A 25,185-nucleotide genomic window follows, 5' to 3' on the forward strand; every position below is an offset into this window, starting at 1 on the left:
GAGTTTTATATTTCGGGGGGGTTGTGAACCAGTAGAATTCCCTTCTCTGGGATGAATGCTTTTCAAGGCTGAGTTAGATTTGATTTTGATGGAAAAGGGTAGGAAGGAATAATATAGGATGGGGAGGGGGAAACAAGGAAGTGGGGTGAGACCACAACCAGGTCAGAAGTGAGCTTATTGAACACTGGAACAGGCTCAAGGGGCCGAGAGGTCTAATCCTGCTTATGATACTTTGTTCCTACAAATAGATGGGCCTAGAATTCTTCTAGAAAGCTCTGGATCTGTGCTGAGTTAGGTGTCCTCAGCTGAAAAACTGATTTGAACTGAGTAAGGCAGGCTTTCTGTTCTAGATTGGCAACTACTGGCCCCTGCTGGAATGCCTTCACATTGCGGTTATGAGGTGGGGTCTCACCGATGGCCAGTCCAGCTGTAGCAAGGCTTCCTTACTTTTATACACTAGCCCCCTTGTCATAAACATTCCCTCGTTCCCTTTTCATTCATGAATTCACGGGATGTGGGAATCACTGGCTGGGTCAGCATTCCTTACCCAGCGCTAATTGCGCTCTGAGAAGGTGGTGAGTTTCCTTCTGAAACCGTGGGAGTCCATGTGGTGTTGGCACATACCCACAGTGCAGTTAGGGAAGGAGCTCCCAGGATTTTGACCCAGTGACACTGAAGGAGCAGTGATATTGTTCCAAGTCAGGATGGTGTCTAGAACCAAAGAAAACTGGAGCTGGAGTAGGCCATTCAGCCCTTCGAACCTGCTTGCCCATTCAGTACGCTCATGGCTGGTCATCCAACTCAGTCCCCTTTTCCCGTTTTCTCCCCATACCCTTTGATCCCTTTAGCCTTAAGGTCTATATCTAACGCCTTCTAGAAAATGTTGAATGTTTCTGCCTCAGCCACTTTCTTGGGCAGAGATTCCCACAGGCTGCACACTCTCTGGGTAAAGACCTTTCTCCTCCCCTCAGTCTCATGACCCTGTATCTTTAGACAGTGGCCCCTGCTTCTGGCTCCGAGGGAAGAGAGGAGGTCACCGTGTCCTTGTGGGGTGGGGGAGGGGGCAGATTGGAGCCTGAGTGAATTGCTGCAGTACGTCTTGTAGCCGGTACAGACTGCTCTGGTGCTGGAGGGAGGGAGGGAATATCGAAGGTGGCGGGATGTGGGGACTGTTTGTCCTGAATTGTGCCAAATGACCTTCAGCATGAATTGAGTGCCCCATGTAACTGATGGATAGAATTCCTACAGAGGGATTCTATGATCCCTCACTACTCCTCTATTCCTCTCTCTATCACTATCCCTCTATCACTCTCTCTCTCTATCACTATCCCTCTATCACTATCCCTCTATCACTCTCTCTCTCTCTATCACTATCTCTCTCTCTATCACTATCTGTCTCTCTCTATCACTATCTCTCTCTCCATCACTAAGCCTCTATCACTCTCTATCACTATCTCTCTCTCTATCACTATCCCTCTATCACTATCTCTCTCTATCTCCATCACTAAGCCTCTATCACTCTCTCTATCACTATCTCTCTCTCTCTCTCTCTCTATCATTATTCCTCTATCACTATCTCTCTCTCTATCACTATCCCTCTATCACTATCTCTCTCTCTCTATCATTATTCCTCTATCACTATCTCTCTCTCTCTATCACTATCCCTCTATCACTATCTCTCTCTCTCTCTATCATTATTCCTCTATCACTATCCCTCTATCACTATCTCTCTCTCTCTATCATTATTCCTCTATCACTATCTCTCTCTCTATCACTATCCCTCTATCACTATCTCTCTCTGTCTATCATTATTCCTCTATCACTATCTCTCTCTCTATCACTATCCCTCTATCACTATCTCTCTCTATCACTATCTCTCTCTCTATCACTATCTCTCTCTCTCTATCTAATGATGGCACACAATGCGAAGGACCCGGGTTTGATTCCAGCTTTGGCTGACTCTCTGTGCGGAGTTTGCACATTCTCCCTGTGTCTGCGTGGGTTTCCTCCGGGTGCTCCGGTTTCCTCCCACAGTCCAAAGATGTGCAGGTCAGGGTGAATTGGCCATGCTAACTTGCCCGTAGTGTTCTGGGATGTTTAGGTTAGGTGCATTAATCAGCGGAAATGTAATGTAATGGGATAGGGAAATGGGTCTGGGTGGAATACTCTTCAGAGGGTCAGTGTGGACTTGTTGGGCCAAATGGCCTGTTTCCATACTGTAGGGAGTCCATGATTTTATGATCTACCCGAGATAGGAGGCAGCAACAGATGCAGCCAAATACTGGGGAAATCTGAAGTAAAACGACAAACTGTTGGAAAAGGCTGAGTCAGTCCAGTAGTGGCTGCACGGAGAGAGACAAAGTTATTTAAGAAAGAGTTGGATAGAGCTCTCAAGGATAGTGGAATCAAGGGTTATGAAGATAAGGCAGGGAGGGGATACTGATTAGGAATGATCAACCATGATCATATTGAATGGCGGTGCAGGCTCGAAGGGCTGAATGGCCTACTCCTGCACCTATTGTCTATTGTCTAACAATCCTTCCTCAGAATCAGCTTGACATGTTCTCTCTCTTCCAGCTACTGCCTGTCCCACTGAGCCTTTCTGGCTGTTTCTGTCTTAATGTCGAGTCACTGGATTGGGCGTCAGTCTCGCTGTTCTGTCCTGTGGTACAGCAGAGAGAATCTGGGTTCTTACCACGGAGGTTCCTCCACTCCTCACCCTCACCGCGCCAATGGCACAGACACACTTTGGATGACCATGGGCCAACGCTGCTGTGGCACTTGCTCAGCAAAGGTGGAGTGAATGGAGGGTGAAATGAGCTCTCAGTGGCCCTTAGACAGGGATCAATCAGACACAGCCACCCACATCATTCCAACTGAGTAGCCCCAAGTTGTAACCTCCAAAAGAACAGTCTTTAGGAACTAGATCCCCCTCCTGTAAAGCAACAGGAACAGAATAAAGCGACAGAGTCTCCCAATTGTAGTAATGTCGGAGCTATGTCATGGATGAGGAATCCAGAGATTTAGCCTAGATTAACTTGAAACACATGAGTTCAAGGCAGTTGATGAATGCAATTTAGGTTAAGAAGGAATCTGTACTTTAAAATAAAGCTTGCACCTTCAGTAGTGATCTTGAGGGTGAAGCCAAATGTAAAAACACAACTGGCCAACTTTGAGAAAGCAATCTGTAATCGTCACCTGGCCTAGCTTTTACAGATCGCCCATGTGAGGCGATGTGAGGGAAAACCTTGAGTGGTTAGGTTTCGGAAGGTTCTGCACTGGAGGCAGACTCATTTGTGGTTTTCAAAGGAGAATGGACAATTATTGAAAGAGAGAGAAGAGATTGCAGGGTTCTGGGACAGAGGTAGGGCACCAGGGCTTGGCGAATCATTCTTGTAAAGAGATGGCAAGGACACGAAGGGTTGAAGGACTTTTACCTGTGTGGTATTATTCACACTCAGCAACAAGCCACACATCATTTCAAACAAGAACAGGGAAGGAACCACATCCTGTGGATTAATAAGTCAAAATGATAAGTTCGACAATGACTGCTGACGGCCACACACACACGACACACACACACACACACACTACAGAGAGGGGAAGGAAAATCTGTGGGTTCTTATTTAACCAACTCACACACTGAGGTTAGGCAAGCTCATGTGTGTGTGTGTGTTAGAGAGAAAGGGACTGATGTATATGTGTGTGTGAGAGACAGAGACTGACGAGAGAGAGAGAGAAAGGCTGATGTGTGTGTGTGAGAGAGAGAGGGACTGATGTGAGAGAGAGAGAGAGAGACAGAGAGAGGGACTGATGAGAGAGAGAGAGACAGACAGACAGACAGACAGACAGACAGAGAGAGGGACTGATGAGAGAGAGAGACAGCGAGAGGGACTGATGAGAGAGAGAGACAGAGAGAGAGAGAGACAGAGAGAGGGACTGATGTGTGAGAGAGACAGAGACAGAGAGAGGGACTGATATGTGTGTGTGAGAGAGAGAGACAGACAGACAGACAGACATAGAGAGGGATTGATGTGAGAGAGACAGAAAGAGAGAGAGACAGAGAAAGGGAGTGATGAGAGAGAGAGACAGAGAGAGACAAAGAGAGGGACTGATGTGAGTGAGAGAGAGAGAGAGAGAGAGACAGACAGACAGAGGGACTGATGAGACAGAGAGAGAGAGAGAGAGAGAGAGACAGAGAGAGGGACTGATGAGAGAGAGAGCGAGAGACAGAGAGAGGGACTGATGAGAGAGAGAGAGAGAGACAGAGAGAGGGACTGATGAGAGAGAGAGCGAGAGAGAGAGACAGACAGACAGACAGACAGACAGAGAGAGGGACTGATGAGAGAGAGAGACAGCGAGAGGGACTGATGAGAGAGAGAGAGAGAGACAGAGAGAGGGACTAATGAGAGACAGAGAGAGAGAGACAGAGAGAGAGAGACAGAGAGAGGGACTGATGTGAGAGAGAGAGTGAGACAGAGAGAGGGACTGATATGTGTGTGAGAGAGAGAGAGAGAGAGAGAGAGACAGAGACAGAGAGAGAGAGAGACAGAGAAAGGGAGTGATGAGAGAGAGAGACAGAGAGAGACAAAGAGAGGGACTGATGTGAGTGAGAGAGAGAGAGAGAGAGAGAGACAGACAGACAGAGGGACTGATGAGAGAGAGAGAGAGAGAGGGACTGATGATGGGGGGATTTATCTGTGTGTGTGTGAGAGAGGGGGAGAGACAGAGAGAGAAAAAAACGGATGAGAGAGAGAGGAAGACTGATGTGAATGTATGTGTGTGAGAGAGGGACTGATGTGTGAGAGAGAGAGGAACTGATGAGGGGGGCATTGATATGTGTATGTGAGAGAGAGAGAAAGCGTCTGCTGTGAGAGAAAGAGAGAGAGATAGAGAGGAAAACTGATGTGAGAGAGAGAGATAGAGAGAGGGACTAATGAGAGAGCGCGAGAGAGAGAGACAGAGAGAGGAACTGATGAGAGAGAGACAGAGAGAGAGAGAGAGAGACAGAGAGAGGGACTGATGAGAGAGAGACAGAGAGACAGAGAGAGGGACTAATGAGAGAGACAGAGAGAGGGACTGATGTGAGAGAGAGAGATATAGAGAGAGGGACTGATGTGAGAGAGAGAGATATAGAGAGAGGGACTGATGTGAGAGAGACAGAGAGAGAGACAGACAGAGAGAGAGACAGACAGAGAAAGGGACTGATGAGAGAGAGAGAGAGACAGAGAGAGGGACTGATGAGAGAGAGAGAGAGAGAGAGAGACATAGAGAGGGACTGATGAGAGAGTGAGAGACAGACAGACAGAGAGAGGGACTGATAAGAGAGAGAGAGAGAGAGAGGGACTGATGAGAGAGAGAGAGACAGAGACAGAGAGAGGGACTGATGAGAGAGAGAGAGAGAGAGAGAGGAACTGATGATGGGGGGATTTATCTGTGTGTGTGAGAGAGAGGGGGAGAGACAGAGAGAGAGAAAACCTGATGAGAGAGAGAGAGGAAGACTGATGTGAATGTATGTGTGAGAAAGAGGGACTGATGTGTGAGAGAGATGAACTGATGAGGGGGGGATTGATATGTGTATGTGAGAGAGAGAGAAAGGGACTGATGTGAGAGAAAGAGAGGAAAACTGATGTGAGAGAGAGAGAGATAGAGAGAGGGACTAATGAGAGAGAGAGAGAGAGAGAGAGAGAAAGAGAGAGAGAGGGACTGATAAGAGAGAGAGAGACAGAGAAAGGGAGTGATGAGAGAGAGAGACAGAGAGAGACAAAGAGAGGGACTGATGTGAGAGAGACAGACAGACAGACAGACAGACAGAGGGACTGATGAGACAGAGAGAGAAAGAGAGAGAGAGAGAGAGGGACTGATGATGGGGGGATTTATCTGTGTGTGTGTGAGAGAGGGGGAGAGACAGAGAGAGAGAAAACCGGATGAGAGAGAGAGGAAGACTGATGTGAATGTATGTGTGAGAGAGAGGGACTGATGTGTGAGAGAGAGAGGAACTGATGAGGGGGGGATTGATATGTGTATGTGAGAGAGAGAGAAAGCGACTGCTGTGAGAGAAAGAGAGAGAGATAGAGAGGAAAACTGATGTGAGAGAGAGAGATAGAGAGAGGGACTAATGAGAGAGCGCGAGAGAGAGAGACAGAGAGAGGAACTGATGAGAGAGAGACAGAGAGAGAGAGAGAGAGAGACAGAGAGAGGGACTGATGAGAGAGAGACAGAGAGACAGAGACAGAGAGAGGGACTAATGAGAGAGACAGAGAGAGGAACTGATGTGAGAGAGAGAGAGACAGAGAGAGACAGAGAGAGAGAGGGACTGATGGGAGAGAGAGAGACAGAGAGGGAGACAGACAGAGAAAGGGACTGATGAGAGAGAGAGAGAGAGACATAGAGAGGGACTGATGAGAGAGAGACAGAGAGAGAGACAGAGAGAGGGACTGATGAGAGAGAGACAGACAGAGAAAGGGACTGATGTGAGAGAGACAGACAGACAGACAGACAGACAGAGGGACTGATGAGAGAGAGAGAGAGAGAGACTGATATGAGAGAGAGAGAGAGACAGAGAGAGACAGACAGAGAGAGGGACTGATGAGAGAGAGAGAGAGAGAAACTGATGATGGGGGGATTTATCTGTGTGTGTGTGAGAGAGAGGGGGAGAGACAGAGAGAGAGAAAAACTGATGAGAGAGAGAGGAAGACTGATGTGAATGTATGTGTGTGAGAGAGGGACTGATGATGGGGGGATTGATATCTGTATGTGAGAGAGAGAGAGAAAGGGACTGATGTGAGAGAAAGAGAGGAAAAATGATGTGTGAGAGAGAGATAGAGAGAGGGACTAATGAGAGAGAGAGGGAGAGGAATTGATGAGAGAGAGAGGGACTAATGTGCGTGTGTATGAGAGAGAGAGAGAGAGAGAGAGAGAGTCAGGGAAACGAGAAAGAGTGTGAGGACCTGGGGACAGTCACCAGCTGCTAACTGAGAGACGGACCCGGAGAGAGATTGGAGTAGCAGCAATTTAAAGAAAGGAACAGCAGCTTCTTAAACAGCAGAGTGTTGTATAAGAAGCATTCCTGCGATTAATTTACAACCCTGGGAAAGCTGTTTCCAAATCATTCACGGCCTCACCAACACCCTATACAGTTGTAAGAAGACTTTTCCTACTTTTAAACTCCAACCTCCCACTGATAACAGCCAACATCCCTTTTGCCTTAGTAATTACACGTTGCACCTGCAAGCTAACTTTATGTTCCCTGCTCATAAACACCCACATCCTTCTCTACTACACTTGTTGGATTAACGCTCGATTTAAACATTACTCTGCTTTTTGATTCTTCCTCCCGAACAGCATGGTCACTCACTCAACCCATCCTGGAGAGTCCTTATGGTGCCTCTCCCCCTTCACACCTCACTCCATCACCATCTCCTTCTATTCCTCCCTCCCTCATATGTTCATCCAGCCTCCACTCAAATGCTCGGTAGTACGTTACACATTCTCATCCCTTAGAATCCCTACAGTGTGGGGGCAGGCCATTCAACCCATCGAGTCCACAACGAACCTCCAAACAGCATCCCACCCAGACCCACCTCCTACCCTGTAACCCTGCATCCCCCCATGGATGAGCCACCTAGCCTGCACATCTTTGGACTGTGGAAGGAGACCAGAGTACACGGCAGAAATCCATGCAGACAATATGCAAACTCCACACAGACAGTCACCCGAGGCTGGAATCGAACCCGGGTCCCTGGCACTGTGAGGCAGCAATGCTAACCACTGAGCCACCATGCCACCCTGTGAGGCTTGTCTTGGATTCTCTTGGGTCTGATCTCCCTGCAAATGGGAACATTTTCTCTACGCAATCAACCAAACCCTTCTCTAACCTTAAAGATGCCTATCACAGTAGCCCTCAGGTGGTCAATATAAAGGGGCTCCAGTCTTCCTGGGTAACCTCTCGATTATCACATAATTCTGGTAAAGCTTCCCTTGCTGCCTCTATCTCCTCTTTTTCTTCAATTACAGAAGACCAGAATTGTGTGGACTACTCGCTGCAGCCTAACCATGGTTCTATACAAGTTAACGCAGCATAATTTCTTTTCAAATCTGTCAGATTTTGATACACAGTGTTCTGTTTGATGGCCTTGTTAAACCGTATCACAACCTTTAGTGATGCGTATCACAGAACTCGCAGTTTCTCGGCCCATTTTCCAACGGTCACGTGGTCTCAATCTTCCACATCACACTCATCTACAATATGTTGGAATCCATTCGCCAATTCTGCATGTTTATTAATGTCTTCCTGTATTTTAGAGTCATAAAGATGGACAGTATGGAGCACACCCTTCAGTCCAATCGTCCATGCTGACCAGATATCCTAACCCAATCTAGTCCCATTTGCCAGCAATTAGCAATGGATTCTTGATCACCGTTAGACTCTTAATTCTAGGTTTTTTATTGAATTCAAATTCTACCATCTGTTGTGGCGGGATTTGAACCTGGGTCCCCAGATCATTACTGGGGTCTCTGGGTTAATAGTCCAGCAACATTACCACTTGGCCAATGCCTGCCCTACATGTTCAAGAGCATTCCAAATCGCAGGTAGAAAGACTCTTCCTCACATATCCCGTGAAGCTCTTGCTCAAAGCCTTAAATCCCTGTCACTCAGTCTTTGCGTCATCAGCTTATAGGAACAGCATTACCCTCTCTACATTATCCAAACCTATCATCATCAGGTACATTTCTATCAAATTTCTCAACTTCCTTTACCCCAGAGAGAACGACCCCAAACCTGAATCAAAATCCCTGAATCCCTGCAACCGTTCTGGCCAATCAGAAATCAAACAGGCTCAGTGAAAACAGAATATCTCTCCTAATGGAGAAATCTTCATAGTTGGTTCAATCAATTTCAAGCTGAGGCTGTCCACTAACAGGATTAGGCTTGAGAATTTTTTTCCCTTAATTCATTCACAAGGAATGGGCAGTGCTGGCTGGGCCAGTATTAATTGCCCAGAGGGTAGTTAAGAGTTGACCACGTTGTTGTGGGTCTGGACTTAGTGGGTGGCACAGTGGTTAGCACTGCTGCCTCACAGCGCCAGAGACTCGGGTTCAATTCCCGACTCAGGCGACAGACTGTGTGGAGTTTGCACATTCTCCCCGCGTCTGCGTGGGTTTTCTCTGGGTGCTCCGGTTTCCTCCCACAGTCACAAAGATGTGTGGGTCAGGTGAATTGGCCATGCTAAATTGCCCGTAGTGTTAGGTAAGGGGTAAATGTAGGGGTATGGGTGGGTTGTGCTTCGGTGGATCAGTGTGGACTTGTTGGGCCGAAGGGCCTGTTTCCACACTGTAAGTAATCTAATAAGATGACGGATTCACTTCCTTATAGGACAGTGGTGAACCAGATGAGTTTTGACATCAAATGCTAATGGTTTTTTTGTCATCACTCAACTTTTAATCACAGATCCTCATCAGTAAATTCAAATACCATTAGCCTGAAATTCTGGTTTAACAAGGAAGCTTGTCAAATGGAAAATAAACAAAATAATACCCATTTAATCTGGGCAGGAACTTAATGAATTGATTCACTGTTTGTCCTTGGCACTGATTGTTTCGTATAAGTAATAGGCTACAAGTTGGAACAGTTCAGAGTTCAATAGAAAACTGGACCGATTCCAATTCTAATGTAGATACGGGTTCATGATAGAAGGAGACACAGAGATATTTTAATACAATAATATAGGCTGTACAGTGTTCTTTCACTCTGCACCTCAGGCTGAAATAAATCCACACAGGCCGATATTCTGTCACCAGGTCCCCCTTTACTTCCACACAGAGAGGCCTTGACACTGGTCCAGCTCCCTCAGAACCCGCTCTCAGAGTGAACAGGAAGTCTGACACACCTTCTCTTATCTGTCAGCCAAGGCTCCCTGATTGGACCAGATTAACAACCCCAACAGGGAGCTCTTATTCTAAGGTGGCTAACCCCTTTACAATCACTACACTGAGCTTCCTATCTCTGCATCTTCTCTGTAGCCTTTGGTTCCCAAGCCTAAGTTTCTGGGGGTTTTTTTGGTCCCAAACTTGCTGACTGTTACAAAAATACAGAAAGAAGAAAACTTTAATCACAGCAAATTAAAACGTTGAACAAAGTCAGTCCTCTGAATGTACGCTAACTGTCATGACGGAATGGCATATTTTGACTTTCCAATGGTTCCTTAATTACAGGCATTGTTCCCATGACACTGAGTTGGTGTACAATGTTTGCTGGTGGCGCAGCAGTAGCGATCCCATCTCTGAGCTGGGAGCCCAGTTTCAAGTCCCATCTGCTGCAGAGGCGTGCAATAACATCTCTAAACAGATTGATTAGAAAATATCTATAATGCACACATGTGTCACGATAAGCACATCCCACTAGATGTCACTCCTGGCTCAGTGGTTAACGTTCTCACCTGAGTCAAAATGTTATGGGTTCAAAACCCACATCAGAAAATTCAGTCTAAATTTGAGACTGACACTTCAGTGCTCTACTGAGGGGGAGCTGCACTGTTGAAAAATATTATTAAATATCAGCTTTATCAATCCTCTCAGCTTGATAGAAGTGATGTTATTGCAGTTTTAAAGAAATATAGAAATCTGGCAAATATTTATCCTTGGGCCAGCTTGGACTTGAAAATGACAAGGAACATTTGTGCCTCACAGGTGGCAGGTAATGACCATCTCCAATAGGAGAGAATCCAATCATTGCTGTTTGACATTCAATAGTGTTAACATCACTGAATCTCTTACCATCAACATCTTTGGGGCTTACCATTGACCAGAAACTGAACTGGACTATGCATATGAACACAGTGGTTCCAAGAGCAGGTCAGAGGCTAGGAATACTACAGTGAGTAACTCACCTCCTGACATCCCCCATGGCTTGTCCACCATCTACAAGGCACAAGTCAGGAGTGCGATGGAATACCTCCCACCTGCCCTGGATGGGGCAGTCCCCAACAACACTCAAGAACCTGGACCCAATGCAGGAGACAGTGGCCCACTTGATTGGCACCACGTTCACAAGCACTCATTTTCTCCTCAGTAGCAGCAGTGTGTACCATCTATGATGTATTACAGAAATACACCAATGCACCTCAGACAGCACCTTCCAAACCCATGACCACTTCCATCTAGAAGGACAAGAGCAACAGATATAGGGGAACACCTCCAAGGTTCCCCTCCAAGCCACTCACCATCCTGACTCGGAAATATAAATGCTGTTCCTTCTAAATCCTGGAACTTCCTCCCTGATAGCATTGACATGTTGTGGTTCTACCCTACAGCGGGTAGACTGCAGTGGTTCAAGAAGGTCACAGATTGCCTTCATTAGTGATCGTGTGAAGTGGCTCTAGTGATGGATATGCCTTTATCCACTCACGTCCCTGACCTAAGGAGAACCATCCACCTCGCCCCCTTAAAACCCAACCTTCAACTGAGCTTCTGACCAACCTGCCAATCATTCTCTTTTCCCCTGCAACAGCCAGACATTTCAGTAACTGCAGCTATGGTTGTAAAGCACTTTGAGACACTCGGAGGTCGGGAAAGGTGCTATATAATTGGAAGTTCTTCCTCTTTGCTCTTGAGTGGAATTGTGTTTCTCCTTCGTTGGGTTGAGTGATGGACAGACACGGCAGTGAGGAATACATCTCAATGCTGTTGAACCAAAGGGCTGTCATAAGAGGGAAACAGTTGCCGCTACTCTTTTCCTATGCAAGGCTGTAACAGCAGCCTGAATTCAAATTATTCTTTATTAGGTTAAAAGAAAAACAGCTAATCGATTCCTGGCATTGTCTGTCCTTGAATCAAAGCCTGTAAGCTTTCAAGACAGTGACAGAAATAAAATCTCTGTAACCTACTGTCCCTTAGCAACCGGAGCCCGAACCTACACAATCATCTGAGGCAGCGAAGGGTGAATGATTCTTCCCAGAGACAAGAGAGAGAGGGGAAGGTGAAACAAAGAGAAAATGTCAATGAGGTGAACACTTCTCAGGTTTGAAGATGGGTAGCTGTTGTATGAAATGCTAATTGGATGATTCACACAGACATCTCGACAGAAGGTCAGCAACAAAATATTGTCAGGCATCTTCAGCTGGCTCAAGGTAGAGATGGAGAGCGTTTGCCTCTGTTCATCGCCTCCACCATGTTGACAACCTCTCTCTCTGCCTGTGGCCTGATGTTCTTTTCCTGAATCTCAACAACTACTGGGCCTTTCTTTTCTGGCTGTGCGTTAATTTTCTGAATGGCCTGCATATCTAGAAACTCCATTTCTAGACAAGGCTCATTGGCCTGATATCACACGTGCAAAAATAAAGCCACATCTGTGTTCCAGGTACTTATCCAGGAACAGACCTGGTCTCTGTTGTTATGGTTTCTCTCCATGACCTGCAATGACACTAGCGCCTAACTTCCCCCTTTTAGAGTTGTTATTACTGATTTAAACAAAACATGCATCCGGTCTCCCTGCTATCAGAAGGATGTTGTGAAACTTGAAAGGGTTCAGAAAAGATTTACAAGAATGTTACCAGGGTTGGAGGGTTTTGAGCTATAGGGAGAGGCTGAACAGGCTGGGGCTGTTTTCCCTGGAGTGTCGGAGGCTGAGGGGTGACCTTATAGAAGATTACAAAATTATGAGGGACATGGATAGGGTAAATAGGCAAAGTCTTTTCCCTGGGTTGGGGGAGTCCAGAACTAGAGGGCATAGGCTTAGGGTGAGAGGGGAAAGATATAAAAGGGACCTAAGGGGCAACGTTTTCATACAGAGGGTGGTACATGTATGGAATGAGCAGCCAGAGGAAGCTGGTACAAATACAACATTTAAAAGCTGGGTATATGAATTGGAAGGATTTAGAAGGCTGGCAAATGCGACTAGATTGGGTTGGGATATCTGGTTGGCATGGACGAGTTGGACAGAAGGGTCTGTTTCCATGCTGTACATCTCTATGACTCTATGGCTTCATTTCCCAACCCAATACTTTTAGGTTTTGACAAAGCAGGAGGAAACCAAATGGATGAGGGAGGCAGAGGGAAAACTGAACATCAACAAATATTTGGATAGAGGCATGTTTAAAATATTTTAGAAATGCATTTATTTGGCAGAGTTCTAAAAGTAAAGAAAGCCAATGAGCCACAATGAAGCCAGGGGCCCCGGGTAGCCATTTGCAGACCCATGACAAGGTGCCATGATTGGGATTACGGGGAATTTGAGGAGACTGTGTTGTTGGTAATGAGCCAATCTAACACTCACCTTCTCGAGCGGGCATTCCCCTAACCCTCACTCACCCTGGCCCCCCCCATAACAAAATCAGGTCGTAATCCTGATGGAAAGCCATCATTCCTGACACATTAACTCTGCTCACGGAACTGGCACAGTGGACCAATGCTGAGCTTCCATTTCTATGGGTTCAGTAACAGGTAGGCTCAAGGTCGAAGGTTTATCACCGTGCAGTTCCTCCCATCTGAGTCCAACGTCACAATCCTTTGCTGACCAAAAGCAGTTGATGTATTGACCACCGTCACTGTTAGCATTCTGCTAACAGTAGCCATGGTTACCATTGTCTCACCGGAGAGAGACTGGCGTTGGTTTAACCTGAGGGTCGCCACACGTAAAGCTGAATTGAATGATTTATTGTCACGTGTATTTAGGGAAAATACAACGAAAAGCTTCAACTCTTGCACCATTTTGAACTTAAAAATAAAAATATGCATAAATAAAGAGAGTCCAACTTTGTTCTTTATCTGCCGCCCCATTGCTGACAGGAATCTCTTTCTGAGCCGCCGTTGCTGCTGCCGCATCGCCACGCCGACAGGATTCCCGCTGCAGTCACCACCTCCCCGCTGTCAAGGTCCCGGTAACAACTCACAACACCGAAGTGATGTAGCTGCCACCTCACCGGGCCTTCCTGCCAGGAGTCGGGCCCACAACGCTGCTGCCACTACTGAAGCCGCTATCACTGAGAGTCTCACTCGGAACTCGTCAAAGACGCCTTCCTAGCTCTTCAGGACGCTGCCACCGCCGATGCTGCCGTGACCGAGCCCTTCAAGTCAAAGCAAAAAACGGGAAAAAGAGAAACAAAAAAAAAGGAAAAAAGAAAAATGGACGCAGCGGAGAGCCTGGGCTCCGGAGCCTCAGAGCAGCCTACTCCGCCAGCGCCCTCTTGGGTACTTGAGCAAGGAGAGAGGGTGAGTAGAGTCCTTCGTGGTAACCCCAGCTGGTGCAGGGATTAAACCCACACTGGTGGCATCAATTTTGAGAGTGTGGGGCTGGAAAAGCAGAGCAGGTCAGGCAGCATCCGAGGAGCAGAGAATCAACGTTTTGGCCATAAGGCCCATTCTGCTAAATATACACACTTGGCTACTAGTTTTCACTTGTTGATGGAACTTGGATGTCACTGCCTGGGCCAGTATTTGTTTCCTGTCCCTAATAGTCCTTGTGCAGGTCATTGTGAGCTGCCTCTTGAACCGCTGACGTCAATAGGATGTTGGTCCACTCACTGGGCTGGTAGAAAGGGAGTTCCAGGGTTTTGACCCGGCACCAGTGACGTGATATCTCTCCGAATCACAATGCTGAAGGGGAATTTGCAGACGGTGGGAATACAATGTGCCTTGCTGCTCTTGTCCTTTTCGAGGGTAAAGGTTATGCACTTGGGGAGCGCTATTAAAAGATCCTTGGCAAACTGTAAGTACCCTGTCTTCTTTCCAACGAGGTGCAGCTGGCGTGGGCTGAGTTAAAGCAGTGGGTTGGAACTTCGATTATCAGATGGGCTTGTTATGACTTTGTAAGAATAGGACTGGAAGAATGCCACAATTCTTTGGCCTCCTGTGGTTCCCAAACTAACTACCTCAGTTATCATGAGCGCTGTCAGAAAAACTTTTATCAATAAATATTAGTGTTCCAGATAATGTGTTGCATGCACCGCTGTGCTTAACGCCAGAATGGGGTAAGACTTTGTGTGGTGATTTATTAACTGCAATATGGTACCATAGTACTCAGTAACTTATATCCAATCCTTCTCACACTCTCAAAAGTAGAACTCCTTGCATCTGCTGCTCTTTTCTTCCTCCTGTGAGCTACAGATCAGTTAGCCCCAAACTTGGCATCACATCACTGGTGCTTTTCAGTTCTCCTTAACTTTTCTTTAACCCTGTATTCACCCATAATGGTGCTTTGGGAGTAATGGATAACCTGACTGCTACTTGCTCAGATCAATGCAGCGATGGACGCGGTGTCTCTACTGAGCAAGCATGAAGAGGTCCCACAGCAAAGCCTTTCCCAGAAGCTTTGGTGGTTGCATTGCTCAATGTCCACACGTGAGGGTCCAGTGCTTCAGGAGCTAACTGATGCTCCCGCAGATTGTAAGAGGAATGAAAGAAATTCCATACCGAGACTTTCAACAACATGAGGATGGAGAGAGGGAGAAGGAGGATTTCGAAGCTCCCAGAGTCAGATGGGTAATGACTCGAGCTGCGAGGGACAATACAGAGGGAGATGGGGTATAGAAACTGAGATTAGAAGGTGAAGAACTACTGGTCGATCAGAGAATATGAGGAATTGAATGATGCTTGAGATGAAATGATTGGAGTATCTTCAGCAAGGACACATGTATTGTGAAAGCAAAGGAGGCTATTCAGCCCATCAAGTCTCCATAGAGTAATCCAGTCAAGCCCGATTCCTGACTTTATCTCTGTACTCTTCAAAGATTATTTTTGTCAAAGGTTCATTAATCATCTCATAGGCTGTGATTTCCAGGTCATTACCACTCACTGAATGCACTCAAATTCCCCAAGCAACCTTTGCTCAAAACCTTAGGTTTGTGTCCCCTAGTTCTTGTGGTATCAGTGAACAGCTTTTAACTGTCTTCCTTATGTCTGGTTATAATCTGGTACAGGACAGAGCTCCCAGTTTCACTGGGACAGTCAAATTGTGTGGAGAATTCCTGCACGCGGTACTCTCCAGCCAGGTGAGCAGGGGAAGCTCCTCCATAGGATGTCTCAAACTTAGATCTGAAGCAAATCACAGCCTCAGAGTTTGCAAAGTGCCCAATATATTGTGAAAAACAAACCTGGAGACATCCATACAAAGCACTCTCAGGCATTAAGTGATTTTGACATTTGAAGGGAAGAGAATTAAGTGCCATTATTTTTATTCACTCATGAGATGTGGGTGTCGCTGTCTAGGTCAGAGTTTATTGCCTGTCCCTAGTTGCCTTGGAGAGGTTGAGCTGCCTTTCTAAACTGCTGCAGTCCATCTGTTATAGGTACATGTGACAAACAAATGCACCTCAAAGCTGATACCTTTATCCATTTATCCAACACAGAGTGCAGTGTTTGCAACCACTTGTTCTAATGGCACATCAGATGACAAAAAAACACAGCTGTAAACCTACCTCTTTTGCTGACCACCCATCCATTGAAGCAACAAGGAAGTTCACAGCGGGTCAGGCAGCATCTGTGGAGAGAGAAACAGAGTTAACGTTTCAAATCCAATATGACCCCTTCAGAACTGTTCCATTCAGTCTGTCCTGAGGAAGTCCCACTGGACTCGAAGTGTTAACTCTGTGTCTCTCTCCACAGACACTGCCAGACCCATTGAGTTCCTCCAGCATTCTTTGTTTTGATTTACATTTCCAACATTTGTAGTACTTTGCTTCTAACGAAAAATTCACAGCACCTCTGTCCAAACTCCTCCCTCAATCTCCTCGGTACAAATGGATAGTGACGGTGGAGGACCTGCTCAAGGTCAGAAAGAAAACTCTTTTACTCATCACCTGCAGACTGGTGAGTTGACCTGCGCTGTCTTTTTGCCTAAAATCACCTCCAAACGAGTTCCACAAAAGGCTAAGGAACCATGGAGACAGACCACAATGGCACCGAGTGGTGGCTATCATTGAGAGGATTCCATCAGCACTTACATTCCTCATTAACTTCTTCAATTGCTGAACTGATCTCCAAACTCAGAACTCGATGCTTCGGTGCTTTAATCATCCTCTGTAGACCCTCCAAACAGCCACATAGTTTGTGGAGGGGGAGCTTTGATCAGCACAAAATAAGTTAATTCCCCGATTTCCTGTTCACCACGCGGCATCTGTACTCCCTGGACAGAGTCAACCTAAAAAAGGCTTAGTTGAGAGTGTGTTGCTGGAAAAGCACAGCAGATCAGGCAACACCCAGGAATCCTGATGAAGGGCTACGACCTGAAACCTCAACTTGCCTGCACCTCGGATGCTGCCTGAACTGCTGTGCTTTTCCAGCAACGCAATCTCAACTCTGATCTCCAGCACCTGCAAACCTCGCCGTCTCCCAGAAAAGGGTTACTAGATTGGTTGCATTTATGAGAGAATATCATTGCATGGCTAGACTGGCTAAGCAGCTGTCCACCTGACAGCAGAGAAGGCGCAGAGAAACATTGAAACTACAGGCCATTCAACCCTTCCAGCTTGTTCTGCAATTCAATGTGATCATGGCTGACCCTCTCCCTCAAATCCATATTTCCTCGCTCCCCTGTACTCCCTGAATATCTAAAAGTTTAGATTTAAATTTAGAAGATTTGATAGCGATCTGAGAAGGTTTCATGGCGGTTTCAGATAAAGTAAATAATAAGAAACAGTTTCCAACAGCCAAAGACTCAATAACTAGAAGACACAGATTTAATGTGGTTAAGGCATCATGAGGGAAAATCTTCTTTAATCTATCGAGTGGGTTAAATTTGGAATGTACTGTCTAATGGCGCTACTGACAGAACCTGTGATGGCTTCCCAAACAAAACGGGTAAATATTTGAAGGAGAAATCATCGCAGGGATTTGGAGAAAGAGTGGGGGAATGTTCTCTTTGAGAGAGTTGGCACAGTATTAATTGGCTAAATCGAATTCTTCTGTGTCGCCCTGTTCTGTGACTCCAACTTGATCACAGATTTGCTCAGATGTCTTGCTCGACTCCCACGATAAGTCTGCAGTTGCCTTACAAGGAGCAGACTCTTGGCCTGACACCAGTACCCAGGCCGACACAGTTGGAGGAGGGGGTGGAAACAATGTGGCAGGGAGTTGAGAGAGGTGGCCCCCAAATGGGGTGGGGGGGGGGGGGATGATCAAAAATGCCAAAACTGAGATTTTTCAAGATGGATTGAGAGGTGACCTTACAGAGGTTGATGACATTTTGATGGGCACAGATAAGGTGAGGGGCAGGTAAGGGTGGAGGAGTTCAAGATTAGGGGAACATATTGTTAAGGTGAGATGAGACACATTTAAAAAAGACATGAGGGACACGTTTTTTGCACAGAATGTGGGTCATGTGTTGGATGAACTTCCTGAGGAAGTGGTGGAAGGGGTACAATTACAATGTGTGAAAGACATTTGGATAAGTACATGAATAGGAAAGGTTTGGAGGGATTCGGGCCAGGAGCAGGCAGGTGGGACAAGTTGAGTTCAGGATTATGTTGGATATGGACCAAAGGGTCTGTTTCCTTGCTGTATGGCTCTATGACTTTATAAGAGCTCTAACAGGAGTCAAACGAAGGCAGGTAAATGGAGGTACAGATATAGAGCAACCATGATCTAATGGTGGGAACAGATTGGATTGGCAAGCTCTGTTGCTTTACTGGTGCACAGAGTCTGGGTCCCACTGGTGTTCCCTTTGCACTGCTCATGAAGATGAAAGGGTGTTACTGTTGGCAGGAGGTCTGGATGGATGCTCAAGGTGGTGCTGGGCAATATCCCATGGAAACCACACCCACTTCACTGGTCAATGTCAGGAAGAGTAATGATAATCCAAAAGCATCCCTCCACACAGGCCATATAATGCTGGGGTATCTGTTCATGAGTGATTGGAGGTACGTTTTAGCTCATCTTGTTGACAGGAGAAGCAAGATTTTGACTCATCTTTTATACTTTTCATAAATCTTTATTTGATACATTTGGGACACTTTTCTCATATTAAAGGCACTAAGAGATTGCCAATTATTGTTTTGCCCAACATTACCTTGCCTTCATTCAAATAGAGAATTAAATCAAAGTGGGGGGGGGGTGTTTAAACAGTGTTGCAGCCCACCCCCATCAGTTTACCAAGGGGTGAATTAAGTTAATCGGAGTCCGACTGAATTTGTTTTTCTTAGGTACAGTCTTATCAAAGAACACCATCATCCACATCCCCACTCCAAACACGGAACTCCTTCTAAGCTGCACTAAGGCTGACATCCCTTCAGTAAACGGGAAGAAATGAACCTGCATTCATGTAGCACCGTACACATACCCTGGATGCCCCAGAGCACTGACTGTGGAAATGGAACAGTTCATGTTTTGTAGGCAACTGGTTGGCTCAGGGGAAGCTCCCAATTAATAACAAAGAGATGGATGGCCAAAGAATCTATCTCAGTAATGTCAGTTCAGTGTCACATATTGGCCAGGCTTCTCCTGCAGGCTATTGTAACATCTGTATTCACATCAACAGGGACTTCATTTACTGATGGTGCTGTGTGCTCTCTCTTACTCAGGGAGTCTGCATTGCTGTGACAACGCGCGCCTTTCAGTCTGGTTATAACCTGGAGTCATGGATAACGATGGGAAAGATTCCAAACTCCTGCCCATTAGGTTGCTGGCAAGGAATCTTGCCCACTCTCACTGGCCACCACTGGCATATGAACAAAGAACAAAAAACAACGAAAATTTAAGCCCGGGAACAGGCCCTTCAGCCCTCCAAGTCTGAGCCGATCCAAATATACTGTCTAAACCTATCATCCAATTCCTGAGCATCTGTATCCCTCTGTTCCCCACCTACTCATGCATCTGTCCCAAAGCACCTTAAATGAATTTACCATGCCTGCCTCTACTACCTCTGCTGGCAACGCGTTCCAGGCACCTACCACCCTCTGTGTAAAGTACTTTCCGCATGTATCTCCCTTAAACTTTCCACCTCTCACCTTGAACGTGTGACCTCTCGTTACTGAATCCCTCACCCTGGGAAAAAGCTTATCTCTATCCAACCTGTCTATACTCTTCATGATTTTATAGACCTCAATCAGGTCCCCCCTCAATCTCCTTTTTTTTCTAATGAAAACAATCCTAACCTACTCAACCTCTCTTCATAGCTAACACCTTCCATACCAGGCAACATCCTCATAAACCTTCTCTGCACCCTCTCCAAAGCATCCACATCCTTTTGATAATGTGGTAACCAGAACTGTACTTAGTATTCTAAATATGGCCGAATCAAAGTCTTGTACAATTTTAACATGACGTGCCAGCTCTTACACTCAATACCCCGTCCAATGAAGGCTAGCATACTATATGCCTTCTTGACCACTCTATCCACCTGTGCAGCAACCTTCAGGGTACAATGGACCTAAACTCCCAGATCTCTCTCTGCTCATCAACCTTTCCCAAGGCTCTTCCGTCATTGTATAATTTGCTCTAGAATTAGACTTCCCAAAATGCATCACCTCACATTTGCCCAGATTGAACTCCAATTGCCACTTCTCTGCCCAACTCTCCAGTCTATCTATATTCTCCTGTATTCTTTGACAGTCCCCTACGCTTTCTGCTACTTTATCAATCTTCGTGTCATCTGCAAACTTACTGATCAGACCAACATGCCCACTTCCAGATCATTTATGTATATCACAAACAACAGTGGCCCCAGCACTGAGTCCTGTGGAACATCACTGGCCACCTTTCTCCATTTCGAGAAATTCCCTTCAACTCCTACTCTGTCTCCTGTTGCTCTTTATCCACCTAGTAACAACATCCTGCACACCATGTGACTTCACTTTCTCCATTAATTTACCATGTGGAACCTTATCAAACACATTACTGAAGTCCATGTATATGACATCCAAAGCCCTTCCTTCATCTTTCAACTTGATCACTTCCTCAAAGAACTCCATTAAGTTGGTAAGGCATGATCTACCCTGCACAAAACCATGTTACCTATTACTGATAAGCCCATTCTTTTCCAAATATAAACAGATTTTATCCCTCAGTACCTTCTCCAGCAACTTTCCCGCCACTGACATCAGGCTCATTGGTCTGTAGTCACCTGGAATATCCCTACTACCCTTCTTGTGCCTGTCTTGTACACAAGCAACCCTCCAGTCCTCTGGCACTTCATCTGTGTTAAGGATGCTACAACGATATCTGTCAGAGCCCTCTCTTGCCTCCCTCAGCAACCTGGGATAGATCCCATCCGGTCCTGGGGATTTGTCCACCTTAATATCCTTTAGCCTACCCAACACATCTTCTCTCCTTATGTCAATGTGATCCAGAGTAAACAAGTATCTCTAATCTCAGCACTCATCACCTCCCGTTCCTCAGTGAACACTGATGCAAAGTAATCATTGAGAATCTCACCCATTTTCTCAGGTTCAACCCACAACCTTACTTCCTTATCCTTTTGTGAACCAACCCTTTCTCTGGTTACCCTCTTGCTTCTTATAAAAGGACTTGGGATTCTCCTTAATTCTGCTCGCTAAAGTTATTTCATGACCTCTTTTAGCCCGCTTGATTCCTCATTTAAGATTGGTCCTACTCTCCTGACATTCCTTCAGGGCTCGTTCTGTTCTTAGCTGCCTGGACCTTATGTACGCTTCCCTTTTCCTTTTGGCTAGTCACACAATTTCTCCTGCCATCCACTGTTCACGAATCTTGCCTTTCCTATCCCTTGTTTTCAAAGGGACATGTCTATCCTGCACTACCTTCAACCTATCTTTGAAAGCCTCCCACATATCAAATGCGGACTTTCCTTCAAGTAGCTGTGTCCAATCCACATTTCCCAGCTCCTGGCTAATTTTGAGATCATTGACCTTGGCCCAGTTTAGTATTCGTCCCTCTGGACCACTCTCATCTTTCACATGTTCGAGGGGTTTACTGGCAGTGTGACCACATTATCAATGCCCCTTCCTTGGCCATCATGCCCTGGAATGGCATTAGAGGGCCAGAACTCCTAGTCCAGAGGGTGGGTATGGTACCAACTGCAACACCAAGTCTCTTTTTAACACTACATTGGAAATATGACACTTTCAGCAGTGCAGTGCTCCTTTGGACCTATATCAAAACATTGGCCTAAACGGTGTACCCACCTCTGAAAAAAAGCAAGCAAGAACTTGCACTGTTACAGACCTTTCACAATCGCAATTTTTGCAGCTAATGCAGTGCCTTTGAAGGACTGAAATCGCTGTGTGTGACATTTACATAAGGCAGGCCCAATGTCAATGCAAAAGAGACCAGAAAATTTGTTTCACTGATGTTGGTTTAGAGATAAATATTGACCATAACTTTGCTGTGCTTCAAAATATTGCCATGGATTTTATTTGAATAAAAGACAGCACAGCACTCCCGCTGCACAGCACTGACGTGTCAGTTTAGACCGTATAGACAGTCCCCAATTTACAAATATCTGACTTATGAATGCGATCCCATGCAGTGGTGTAATTTTAAAGACGTGTCATTCAGGTATTCCTTTGTACTTATTAGAGTTCATAGAATCCCTACATTGTGGAAATAGGCCATTTGACTCAACAAGTCCACATGGACCTTCCAAAGAGTAACCAACCCAGACCTATTCCTCCACATTTACACCTGACTAATGCACCTAACCTTACACATCTCCGGACACTAAGGGTAATTTAGCATGGCCAATTTACCCTAACCTGCACACTTTTGGACTGCGGGAGGAAACCGGAGCACATGGAGGAAACCCACGCAGACACGGGGAGAATGTGCAAACTCCACACAGACAGTTGCCCGAGGCTAGAATCGAACCCAGGTCCCTGGTGCTGTGAGGCAGCAGTGCTAACTGCTGAGCCACCCAACAGCTAACTTACATTGCTCTGCATTGCATTCTGACTTGTGTAGAAATCAACTAGCAAATGGACTCAGTAATGAAAGCTGTTCGCAATCCAGGGATTGCTTGTAAACCTCAGGTTTCGGGAGTGGAGTGTGAGCCCATGCACCCCACCTCATAGGGAAGACTGTCTCAAGTAAACAAACATCAAAACAATTACCAAATTGGCTGCTCATAAAAGGAATTAATCTTAGCAGAGACCTTTGTTTCTAACTGAATACCTGACAGGGGTTAATAAGCTATAGGTGGACCGCAGATGAAGGAACGCACTCAGTGTGCAGTTATCCATGACGACCTTACCCGAACAATGAGCTCCTTCTCCTGGTAATACTTCACAATCAGGTTGATGTTCTGTTTGAAGGTTTCCACCCTGCGCTCGATGGCGTGGCTGTTGTCGTCTGGCCGGCCCTGTTCCACGGCTCGCTTTTCCAGGCGCTGGCGTAACCGGTGGTTGGAACAGGCTAGCAGCAGCACCAGGTCAGGGGAACCAATCTGGATCCAGCACACAGATACACACACAGACACAAACACACACAGACACAGACACAGACACAAACACAAACACACAGACACATACAGACACACACACACATACACACACACACACACACACACAGACACAGACACACACATAAACACAGACACACACACATACACAGAAAGAGAGAGAGAGAGCGAGAGAGAGAGAACAAGCGCAAAGGATTAACCTCATGAAGAAAAGGCCATATTCAGAGATCTCCACCTATCTTGTGCAGATTAGATTAGATTACTTACAGTGTGGAAACAGGCCCTTCGGCCCAACAAGGTCCACACCGACCCGCCAAAGTGCAACCCATCCAGACTCATTCCCCTACATTTACCCTTTTACCTAACACTACGGGCAATTCAGCATGGCCAATTCACCTAACCAGCACATCTCGGGACTTGTGGGTGGAAACCAGAGCACCCGGAGGAAACCCACGCAGACACGGGGAGAACGTGCAAACTCCACACAGTCAGTCGCCTGAGTCGGGAATTGAACCCAGGTCTCTGGCGCTGTGAGGCAGCAGTGCTAACCACTGTGCCTTACTGATTATGAAAACAAAGATACCAACAGCGACCAGTGCAACAAAAATTACAACAGCTTTTACAGCAAGTGGAATACAACAGTCAATTGTGAACACTCTCTCTTGTGGGATTCACATTAGTTTGGTCAATAGTGCCTTAGCTCAGGAATCTGGTTTAAGTCTAGCTGAACACCTCAATGCTGTCTGAATGTAGGTGCGAGTCAATTAGGCTTGGTCTCTGCATTATAGTTGCACTGGACAGTGGAGGTTCATGAAATTAGTTGCTGCAGTGAGAACATTGTTATATGAAGATGGGTTCATTCAATGGAGTTTCTGTTCTGGAGTTTAGAGGAAGAGTCGCATTTAGATAGTTAGCGCTCATTTTGAGAGCAGAGATAGAACATAGAACATAGAAAAGTACAGCATTGAACAGGCTCTTTGGCCCTTGACGTTGTGCCGAGGTTTGATCCTAATGTAAAATATAGTAACTTAACCTACACACCCCTCAACTCGCTGCTGTCCATGTGCATGTCCAGCAGTCAGTTAAATGTCCCCAATGACTCTGTTTCCACCACCACAGCTGGCAACTCTTCCATGCATTCACAACTCTCTGTGTAAAGAACCTACCTCTAACGTCCCCTTTATACCTTCCTCCTAGTATCTTCAAACTATGACTTCTCGTACCAGTCAATCCTGCCCTGGGGAAAAGTCTCTGGCTATTAACTCTATCTATTCCTCTCATTATTTTGTACACCTCGATCAGGTCTCCTCACTTCCTCCTCTCCAGAGAGAAGAGTCCGAGCTTATTCAACCTTTCTTCATAAGGCAAGCCCTCCCGTCCAGGCAGCATCCTGGTAAGCCTTCTTTGCACCCTCTCCAAAGCCTCTATCTTTCCTATAGTAGGGTGACCTGAACTGTACACAATATTTCAAGTGTGGTCTCACCAGGGTCTTGGAGAGCTGCAGCAAAACCTCACAGCTCTTAAACTCGATCCCCTGTTAATGAAAGCCAAAACACCATATGCTTTCTGAACAACCCTATCTGCTTGGATATACCGCTGAGGATGTATAAGGCTCTGGTCAGACCATGTTTGGAATACTGTGAGCAGTTTTGGGCCTTGAATCTAATGAGAGATGTGCTGGTGTTAGAGGGGGCCCAGAGAAGGTTTAAAAGAATGGGATGAAGGGCTTGTTATATGAGGAGCAGTTGGGTCGATAAGCGATGGGAGTTTAGAAGGATGGGGGGGGGGGGGGTAGAGGCCTGGATAGAGTGGACCTGGAGAAG

The 25,185-nt window shown here is 46.2% G+C and overlaps 1 protein-coding gene across 3 annotated transcripts in view; it reads right to left on the reverse strand.

Moving 5' to 3' along the window:
• Positions 1-25,185, reverse strand: part of LOC132825896 (adenylate kinase isoenzyme 1-like) — a 165,317-nt gene that overhangs the window by 92,413 nt on the left and 47,719 nt on the right. For all 3 annotated transcript variants that reach the window (XM_060841510.1, XM_060841512.1, XM_060841511.1), the window contains one exon: positions 23,156-23,347. In XM_060841510.1, the coding sequence (XP_060697493.1) occupies positions 23,156-23,347 (192 nt within the window). The remainder of the gene's footprint in view (positions 1-23,155; positions 23,348-25,185) is intronic.

This window comes from Hemiscyllium ocellatum, chromosome 21, assembly GCF_020745735.1.
Source record: "Hemiscyllium ocellatum isolate sHemOce1 chromosome 21, sHemOce1.pat.X.cur, whole genome shotgun sequence".
Lineage (NCBI taxonomy): Eukaryota > Metazoa > Chordata > Chondrichthyes > Orectolobiformes > Hemiscylliidae > Hemiscyllium > Hemiscyllium ocellatum.